General features: G+C 37.1%; 2 protein-coding genes across 2 annotated transcripts; both read right to left on the bottom strand.

Annotated features, from left to right (window-relative positions):
• Positions 1-1,932: 1,932 nt before the first annotated feature.
• Positions 1,933-3,967, bottom strand: LOC122306156 (transmembrane protein 256 homolog). The gene is made up of 5 exons (XM_043118583.1): positions 3,780-3,967; positions 3,611-3,681; positions 3,379-3,459; positions 3,098-3,141; positions 1,933-2,313 (listed from the first exon to the last, which is right to left on the bottom strand). Exons 1-5 carry the CDS (start codon positions 3,832-3,834, stop codon positions 2,214-2,216), a joined length of 351 nt encoding a protein of 116 aa, XP_042974517.1. The 5' UTR covers positions 3,835-3,967; the 3' UTR covers positions 1,933-2,213.
• Positions 3,968-4,434: 467 nt separating this feature from the next.
• On the bottom strand, positions 4,435-7,859 carry LOC122306155. The gene is made up of 2 exons (XM_043118582.1): positions 7,490-7,859; positions 4,435-6,809 (listed from the first exon to the last, which is right to left on the bottom strand). Exon 2 carries the CDS (start codon positions 6,697-6,699, stop codon positions 4,573-4,575), a length of 2,127 nt encoding a protein of 708 aa, XP_042974516.1. The 5' UTR covers positions 6,700-6,809; positions 7,490-7,859; the 3' UTR covers positions 4,435-4,572.
• Between the last annotated feature and the right edge of the window lie 2,553 nt (positions 7,860-10,412).

Here is a 10,412-nt window from a genome sequence, read left to right as displayed (position 1 = left end):
GCTAAAGCGTTCTCTATATGGGCTCACGCAAGCGCCCCACGCTTGGTTTGAGAAGTTTCGCAGTACACTTCTTTCCTTTAGTTTTACACAAAGTCAGTATGATTCTTCTCTCTTCTTCCACACGTCTACGTCGGGTATAGTTATTCTCTTGGTTTATATGGATGATATTATCATTACTGGCACTGACTGTGGTTTGATTACTAAGCTTCAGCAGCTATTACATGCAACTTTCCATATGAAAGATCTTGGCTAGCTCACATATTTCTTAGGATTGGAAGTTCATCATTGAGCCCATGGTAGTTTTGTGAACCAGCATAAGTATATTCAAGATCTTATCACTTTGGCTGGTTTGGAGGACACTTCTTTTGTTGATACTCCTATGGAGGTAAATGTCAAATACAGGAAAGATGAAGAGGACCTTTTGGATGATCCTACTCTCTATCGGCACCTGGTTGGAAGTCTTATCTTCTTGACCACTACTCGACCTGATATCTCCTATGTTGTTCATCAGGTCAATCAATTTATGTCTTTTCCGCGGCATCTCCATCTTGTTGTAGTTCGCCGCATCATTCGCTATCTTCAAGATTCACCTACTCGTGGGTTGTTCTTTTCTACCGTCTCCTCTCTTCAACTTGTTGCCTATAGTAATGCTGATTGGACTGGGTGTCCGGATATACGTTGATCTACTACAGGTTGGTGTATGTTTTTAGGTGAAGCCTTAATTTCTTGAAAATGTAAGAAACAAGATCGTGTTTCTAAATCCTCTACTGAGGCTGAGTATCATGCCATGTCTACTGCTTGTTCTAAAATTGTATGGCTAAGCGGTCTTCTTGAGGTGCTTGGATTTCTTCAGGCTACTTCTACCCCTCTTCATGCTGATAACACTAATGCTATTCAGATTGCCACTAATCCCTGTTTTTCATGAACGCACTAAGCATATTGAAGTAGATTGTCATTTTATTCGAGACAACTTGAAAAGTCGGTTGATATTTCTTCCTCACATCTCTTCTGATCTCCAAGTGGCTGATGTCTTCACCAAAACTATAACTCAATAGCGGCATCAATTTCTTGTTGGCAAATTGTTGTTGGTTGACTTGCCATCATCAATTTGAGGGGGGATGTTACCGTATAACATTTTACGAGTTTATTCAATTTAGGACTGTTATTATTAGTTGTATATATTATCTTATCATGTATATAGGAAAAATAATAGGAGATCAGTTAGGCTCTTGGTGTATAGCATTTGACCTATTTTCCATGTATAGAGTTTTACGTGGATGATGAAAAGTGGCCAAGAAAACTGAGGGGGCCGATTTTACCAAAATCTCTCTGGGTATCATTGATTTTCTGAATATATTGACAAACAACTCACTCTGGAGTGACTTACCCTTAAAGTTTCTAACTATCCATTGGATGGTAAACACAATTGAAACCAGATTGATGAAAAAAAAAAAAAAATAGAAATGGAGCCCTTTGTAAGTGGATGTTCCCAACCCAAGAGCTGGTGTTCTTAGTCGATGGCAATTTGATTTTCTCCAAGATATCATATAGTTAAAAAAAAAAAAAAAAAAAAAAAAAAAAAAAAAAAAAAAAATTCTGCATAAACAGTCTGACTTTAGGAAAAATTACATTTTAGCCCCTCAAACTCCAGTTCCTTTTGCAATATCACCACCAAAACTACCAAAGTGGTCACCTATACCCCCCCTTCCGATTTAGAATGCAAGTTACAGCTTAACCACTCCTTAAGATATAACTATTAGGATGGATGAAAAATAGGTGACATTACACAATCTTTTTTTGATAGGTAGGGTGACATTACACAATCTTAATAAGTAGATCTTCAAGGAAGAGGCAAATTGTAGAAGGGTGGTTGGTTGCCGGGCTAAGTGGCAATTATAGTAGTTTGGGGTGAAATTGCAAAAGGGATTGTGGTTTGCATAAGGTGTAATTTTTCCATCATATTAATATAACTCCATTGTTGAAATACAAGATATCAAATAGCAACTAAGTAACAGATGAAGTACATTGACCTATACATCAAAAAGCATTAGAAAAACAATTATGGAAGAGGTGTACGAGATTTAAGTCCTCCAGTAAGCATCAAATCTGAAGAAAAAGAGCATGTCAAAGTTATGTTCTCCCAGATCCCAGCATAGACACAAGATATTACAAGTGCAGCATTTTGAGCTATAATATCATATGAGATTGAATTCTTAGAAAAGCAGGCTGGCCCAAGCAGCAATAAATGCAAAGCCTCCAAATGGAGCTAAGGTAGAATACTTTCTGTCCTCAAGGAACGCAACGGCGTAACACCTACAAAACCCAAAGCATTTCCCAACGGTCAATATTGACCTTTAAATCATAAGCAGTCCCTTATGAATACTTCATTGAAATTGTTCCATAAAACAGATAATGTATTTAAAAACACAGTCGAGCCAACTAAGACATTGGCTTCAAATTTATGCATACACACACGCAGTGGGAAAATAAAGTCTCTTATATTCAGAAAAATATATAAGGATCCTGATATTGCTGTTAAGTCAAAGGCGGCTAAGACGAACTGACACATTAGGAAATGATGTTTCTCCAAATGGAATAAGAAAATACCTGTTTTCTTCTTTATACAAATTGACTCAGACATTATAATTGGACATTATTTTTTATTTCTCAATACTATTTTACTCCTATGCAAGCAAATGCTCCATGGGATTCAGAAGCAACCATTATTTTTTATTTCTCGATACTATCTTACTCCTATGCAAGCAAATGCTCCATGGGATTCAGAAGCAACCTCATTATGAATGCACTACAATCACTTTGGAAAGAAAACAGAGAATTTATACGCGATTACCATATTTGTGATTCCACGAGCAAACTTAACAAATATATATAAGAAATCTTCAATGTCAAGATTTTGATCAAAAGGGAAGTATGCTTAAGTCAGAAGACCGTTTATATGATTGTAAAAAAAAATCCATGTATCATATGTTTTGTTTTGTTTTGATATGTGAGTAAAGGGTGTAAAGGGTGTAACAGCACTTCTCCTCCCCCCAACAAAACAAAAATAAAAATCTAAGAGCGGGTAATCAGCACTTACGTCCCAGAGAATGCAATAATTCCGGTTGTCAAAAGCCCTCCAAACTGAAACAGCCGATAAGAGAAAAAAAAAAAAAAAAAGTTCATACACTTCTTTTAGAATCACTGAATGCAAAATGTTAGTCAAAATAATACACGTGAAAATTTGCAGGTTCGCATATGCAAAAATGTAGAAATCAAAATTTAAAAGATTTTGGACCCAAAGAGGAAACATTTCATAACTGTACCAATCTCAAAGAAATACTTTAACAAGGGCAAATTAATTGAGAAAGGGAAACTCACGATGTTGGGGTTTTTGGCAATAGGGGCAGAAACCAAAGCAGCAGTGTGAACCAAGTGGTATAGAGAAGCTGTATGCCAAACCTTCCCAACATTCGAATGATACATCAATATCAAAATCAGAACAGGAGAAGCAAAAAACAGAAACACAATACCAAACTCTACCATGAAATCAGACTATAATCAATGGAATTAAAAAAAAAAAAAAAGTAAATCGAAGAGGTAAAATATATACCTCTTTGTAAGCTGGGTTGACGGGCTTGAAGACATGAGCACCATATGTGCCCAAACCAAGGGCTGCCACTCCTGTTTGCAGCAGATAAAAAAAAATTAAGAGAGAGAGAGAGAGAGAGAGAGAGAGAGAGAGAGAGAAGGAGAGAGAGAGAGAGAGTTGGCGGTATTACCGGAGAGGGCAGCAACTTTGTGCCAGAGTTGAGGATTCATTAGATTATTCTTCATTTTCTCCAATCGGTTAGTTTGCTTTGCCTCTCTTAGGGTTTTCCTGTCTCGTTGGACGGCTTTTCTCGTTATCCAGCACAAGTTTTAACGACGTCGTTAATAACATACGAAGGCACTCTCCTTGTAAAGGGTCAAACGGCTCGTAGCTCAGAGGTAAAGAGATGCTGCTAACGACCTGCAGCAAAATGAAGGCTCGAAGCTAAACGGATTGTGGCCCAAGCCTCCGCAGTTTGACGCTGGTTTTGTCTTTATAAAAAGCGTACTCAAAGTTCTATAGAGTCTGCTGAGATATTTTTAAAAGAAATTGAAATGAATTCATTTATGAAGAAAACGATGCATGTTTTGAGAAATCCAGACGCCAGAGTCCTCCTTAACAAGCAACGCTATTAGAACTGACAATAACAATAAATGTTTGTAAACTACATCTTAGAATTCAGTTCTTGATTTGCCCAGTACGAGTCATTACGTGTTACAGCGATCCTCGACAATAAATGTCTGTAAACAACAGTCATTAGAATTAACAATATTCTAGACACAAGTTTCACTCTCTAAAACACCGCAACCCCCCCCCCCCCCCCCCCCCCCCCCCCCCCCCCCCCAAAAAACCATCTGGGGTTAATGTTGCATTGGCCTCTAATCAAGTGTGAGACACATATTTGTACAGTTAAATCTAAATTTGTCTAAAGAATGCTGAAATAGAACTCCAAACAAATCTTCCTTTCCTCCTTGCCTAGCATGTTATGCGTTTCCTCCTGTGGCAGCATGAAGAAGCTCGTCTGGAGTTGCAGCCGGGTCCAGATCCCAACACTTCCCAGGCAAATTATTCCCACTTTCCTTGAGTGGACAAGATGGCACCTGGTGCGAAAAGCGTAACATCTCTCTTCTTCGGATCCATCGAATGGCATTTTTGTCTGTATTTCTTCCGTATACTGTCTTGAATCCAGGCAATTTCACAAGGGGAGTTACACAAACACCAAGCTCTTCAGAGTAATTCTCAAGAATCTCCACCATTTCATATTGGTGCCTCACTTCATCTGGGGTTGATCTACTCCAGTCTGCTGACCAATTCCGATAAATAGCCCAAATATCTCCACTTCTTGGGTATATCCGAACACATCCTCCCCTACCAGCTTTTTCCTGGCTAAGAACATGAGAGAAAATATTTACTCGGTCTACAACATCTGAGTTCCAAACTCTGAAATTTCCACAAGATTTGGTAAACCCACAATCCAACCAGTTCACTAAGCCAAACTCACTATCCGTTTTCGAGTTCAAATAAGTGATATGAATCTTGAATGGTTCAACTGAGATGACCTCTCGGATCAGACAGTACAAGCGAGGCATACCATCTTCTTCATCATATAAAGCCCATATTTGTTTAGGCTTGAAGCATTCTTCTGATCTATCTTTGTCAAAATCATGGAAGTCCGGGTCAGGGACTGTAAGTGAGATTGGTCGGGGTTTCTTTGGCTCTAATTGATGACCAAAAGTGCCCAAATCAGCCTTTTTGGGTGTATATTTGATGCCTCCAGATCTGTCAACTTCTGTCTGTGCTTCGACCTTCTGCTTAACTGGGGCAGCAGCCTCGGATGCCAACTTCATCTCTTTCAGTTTCTTCCTAATTTCTGTCCGTGCCTTTTCAATTAACAACTTTCTAGCATCAAATGCAGGTGGAATAGACCATCGCCTAGTAAGAAGTTCACTCGGATCGTTAGGTTTGGGATCCTGTCCATTACTAGCATTATTTCCATCAGCCAATTTTGCTTCTGATGCAGATTTTAAACCCTTATCTTCATACCCATTTCTAAAACTGGCTTCCATAATCACCTTTCTTTTCTTTTCAGCCCTGCCAGCTTTAGATACTGGAGGTTCACTGCAGCCACTTGATGAGTTTATAGTAGCAACAGCATTTTCCAAGGAATGTTTTCTGTTCGCTCCTGATTTAACCTTTGCTGTTGCTCGATTGACATTTCCATTAGCCTGATAGACATCAGTGGATATGGTAGATGGTCCATTAGGACCCACAATTCCAGCAGAAGTTCCAGAGAAAGAGCTCCACTGGAACGACACATTTGAAACATACTCATATCCATGTGCAGAATGAAATCCTGAGACCCCATTCCCTGTAACAAAGGCAGGGTTGGCTGGGATATAAGTTACCCCTTCAAACCCATGACTTCCATACCCATTACCAGGCAAATGTGACCAAGGAGAATATGGGAAAGAACCATTTGCTGGGGCTGTCCCAGTTTCCACAGCAATGAAGACACTGCGACAGTTCTTACAAGAGAGTCTTTTATTCACATACTTCCGAAGATACTCGTACTGAACTTTACAAGAGGTACAAACGGTCCAGAAAGTGTCAAGTCTTCCATGAGAGTTCGGGGAATTCGAACAATTGTTGAAACCTGGAACCCCTGTAGCATGGATCGGAGCTAAGTTTGTCTGGTTAACCCCAGGTGCTAATTGTTTGTTTCTCTTGCGATCATAAGAGCTTCTCTTAGAAATATCAGACAGTAACGTCCATGCTTCAGAAACAAGTCTGAACGCCCCGTCAGCTCCCACACATTTGTTCTTATCAGGGTGGAGCAACACTGCCATCTTTTTGTACTGTTTCTTCACTGCATTTTTATCAGCGAAAGGCTTCAACCCAAGAATTGAATAATAGTCCAACTCACCGTTGCATTTAGCCTCAGAAGCAATATAAACTTCAAATGTGGTCAGCATTTGAGATATACCCTCCAATCCCGGGCACAATGTTTTGGCCTTTAGCGCATAATTCTTTGCACCTGCAAAGTCTTTCTCTGCAAATCGCTTCTCAGCTATGTCTTTCGCCTTAAGAGCCTCATCTATGTTCGCTTCCATGTAGGAACCCAAATCACTTCAAGACCAAGCTCTTGAAACAAAAGCTACGACCAGCCCAACATACTTAACCATGCAAAATGCCCAATTCTTGGGTCACATCATTTTCATCTCTGCAAATATTTGCTAAACTTCTTCAGGTTTCCGTTGATATCAAGCTTCTATAGGTGTCTAAATTAGAATTATAGTCAACCAAGTCATACATTACTCATTTGGAAGAACAAGATTGAAAAAAAAATATTTAGAAACAGTTTCTTATGTTTTAAATATAGCCAACAATCTTCACTGAAAACTTAACACTTTGTTTTACTACGGGAAAAAACCAAGGACAAGAACAGACAATGAAGTAAAACCCTCAAATATCAGTTTTTAAGAATGGGTACGAGTTGTTCTCTCTCTCTCTTTTTTTTTTTTTTTTTTTTATGAGTGCGAATGGGTACGACATCAAAGAAAGAAATCTCCAAAATATAATATTTCTTCATATATATATATATATTTCAATTTCCTCAGCAACCAAACATTCTGAGCTCCAAATCCATAACCCCAATTATTAAAACCCACAAAAGGAACAGAAAGATGCTCGGTTCTCCAAATCAAGACCGTAATCGTACTTAAGCAACCCAGATTCACCGCACACCGATGGAATTCAAAACCCAAAAATCTAGAAAAATAAATATTAAGCCCATATTTAGCTCAAAATATTTTTAGAAATATAAAATTGGAGTGCACAGTAACAATTAGCACGAAAACTGAAGACAAAAAAATAAATAAATAAAAGAATTCGGACACTCACTGAAATTTGAGCAGCAAATGGAGTTGCAGGCGATCCAGATCGCCACGTGTATTTAGGAGCTCGAGCAAAAGAGAAAATGAAGAGGAGCTACTTGTGAAGTTACTGTAGCAAGACACTAACACATATATAGAGAAACCCCATTTTCAATACATGCGCGCGCGCGCACACAGATTGAAGGGTACCAAATGGGAGAGGTAAGGGTTTTGTGCAATAGAAAATTGGGGAGTAGGAGAACCGGGTTGATGGGGATTCCGGATCCGGGTCGGAGGGTGGATCCGTTCCTGAAGATAAATTGAAGGTGGCGTCGGATCGGCGATGGGGGGAAATGCGGGCGCGGGGGTTTGGGGGTGGGGGAGGGGATAAGTGTGATTTTTGTGGTAATATGGTGATTTTTCGGGTGGGAGTAAACGGGTTGTTAAATTTTAATGGGAGTTAATGAAGGGTTGGTGCTAATGTGCGCTGTGGGTTATGGCCAATCTTTTTTGAGTTTGGTAGTAATTAATTATTTACTTATATATATTTTGTAAAGAGTGTTTTTTTTTTTTTTTTTAGTTTTTTAGCAAATTGGCCCCCTTTTCAAACATAAGTAGAAGAAAGGGAGAAAAGGTCCAAAATTAAAAATATATATACATAATAAAATTTTAATGCGTTTTCTTAATATTATTATATATTTAATTAATATATACATGTAAGAAATTAATTAAGGATAATCACATGACTTGATCATCTGTCCCATATCATGAAATTTATAATGTACGTACGTAGTTGATCATGAATTCAACATCGACAGGCAAAATATTTGTGTGACAGATCGCAGGTCATGATGAGTATTATTCATGACTTCACTCACCAATTAAGTGCTAGAGTCATGAACTGCTTCTCTTTGTAGGGACAGAAAAGAAATAGGAAATTGGCTTTAATTTTGGCATCGATGAATGCTGTGTGATGAAGGAAGTCCGTCCTCATCATTAGGAGTGTAATAGGTTGGATTATTCCGATTTTAGATAAAATTTAGAATCAAATCGATATATTGATTTTATCTGTTTTAAAACCGGTTATGTATATGTTATTTTCTTAAATCGATTCTCAAATTTTATTTATTTCCGCTCTGATTCGGTCCGGTTTTAATATACCATATTATATATTATATAATATATATATTATAGTATATTGTAGAATATAATACTATAATAATATTATTATTGTATTATAAATTATAGTGATATATTATTATAATATGACTATATAATATTAGTATAACTATTAATACAATAAATAAAATGATATAAGATTTTAAAATTTAATATTATATTAATTAATAATTTATCATATAATATAAAACTATTTTATATATAGTTATATATAAAAATTATATACAATAGAAAAAATTAAAATATATATAAACCCATCAGTCCAATTTAAAAAAAAAAAATCAGAATCAAATAAATTTTAACCAATTTTAAAAAATATAAAACCGAATCGAACGAAATTCAAGACTAGACTTATCCCATCAGTTTGGTCTCATCCGATTCCATTTACCAATTTATTAAATTTTTTTCACACCCTTACCTATAACGTAGTTTAAGTAAAGAATATTATATTATATACCAGAGATGATGTGGTAAAGTACGTAGGATGGAGGCCGGCTCCAGCCAATTAACTCATCCATCCATCCATGTCTACCAACGTCCAAGCAGCCCTCCGGTCATTGTCACTGCCATGATTTTTCAGTACTGTTATATTAATCATTCATGAAGCTTTAATTGCCACGTCAAATATTGGTGAAGAATATTTAATTAAGCATCTTCAGCATGCGACATGCAGTTTTGGGATGGAATGACAGGCTAGCTACATATACACACATGAAATTCCTAGCTATAGCTAGGATTTAACATTTTTTCAAACTAATTAATTAACCGGCCATGCATCATGAGATTGAAAAATTAGTTTCACAGATTATATATATATATATATATATATGATCAGTTGATCAGTCACAGAAAACGTACGTTAATGTGGCATATATGCGCCCACACATATCACGCTATAATCAAATATAGAATTAGGATACGTTTTATGCATACCCGCTCGATCCAGTCAGCAACCATGCTGCATGCACTTGTGCGATCGAGCTAGCTAGTTAGTACCATGCGTATATGGTTGCATTACTGATGTTTCAATATATATATATATATATATATATACTCCTAGTCTAAACTTCAATTCCCCTTTCTCATGAATCCAGGTCTATGGATTAATACTCGGAAATTTGGTTTTGATCTACATCCAAAATAAAAAATAAAAAAATTGTCATTGTCATTGGCGTCCTGGCCGACCTCTGCTTTTACTAACACAATCGATCGACCCCACCCTCCGATATGAATCCATGAGAATGAAATCTTTTAAATTCATAATCAATTTGAAAACTCATTTAAAAAAGTTAAAATCAATTCAATAGATGAAAAAATCTAAATCTATTGAAGAATTCATTCAAAGAATTTAGATTATATTAAAATCTAGACCTCTGAAATCACTGTTTAGAAAATAGCTCATAAACATGACCAGATCACACATTTAATGCATATTGCCAAAATATGCTCTCATTAACACCCAAAATGATCGATCTCTAACACCTTCAACCTCTGATCTAGGTTGGAGGTTATGACAGTTTGTAAGTGTCATACTATTGTCATTCTAGGGCTAATTTATCAGCTCACCAGCTTATTGGAACTAACTCTTGCCACAAAAATGGATTGGCATGACTATATGCCAGGATATATGTGCTGGGAGTATGCAGCCTGGCAGCAGGAGGAGCTTTGAAGGAAATGTTGAAATGAAGACAGCATGAGGCTACCCTTGCATCAATATATGTTATTGATATGTCATGGAATTTGTTTTGGGACATAGAAATGGGACTCATAGA

The sequence above is a fragment of the Carya illinoinensis genome, chromosome 4, assembly GCF_018687715.1.
Source record: "Carya illinoinensis cultivar Pawnee chromosome 4, C.illinoinensisPawnee_v1, whole genome shotgun sequence".
Classification (NCBI taxonomy): Eukaryota; Viridiplantae; Streptophyta; class Magnoliopsida; order Fagales; family Juglandaceae; genus Carya; species Carya illinoinensis.
The sequence above is the reverse complement of the archived record's forward strand: the minus strand, read 5'-3'. Positions and strand labels throughout refer to the sequence as shown.

Bases quoted from the DNA above. Each gene is read 5' to 3' on its own strand.
- LOC122306155 (XM_043118582.1), bottom strand. From the start codon at position 6,699: ATGGAAGCGAACATAGATGAGGCTCTTAAGGCGAAAGACATAGCTGAG.
- LOC122306156 (XM_043118583.1), bottom strand. From the start codon at position 3,834: ATGAAGAATAATCTAATGAATCCTCAACTCTGGCACAAAGTTGCTGCC. The intron at 3,460-3,610 runs GTATATATTTTA...AATGTTGGGAAG, and splicing joins TCAACCCAGCTTACAAAGAG to GTTTGGCATACAGCTTCTCT. The intron at 3,142-3,378 runs GTGAGTTTCCCT...CGGCTGTTTCAG, and splicing joins TTGCCAAAAACCCCAACATC to TTTGGAGGGCTTTTGACAAC.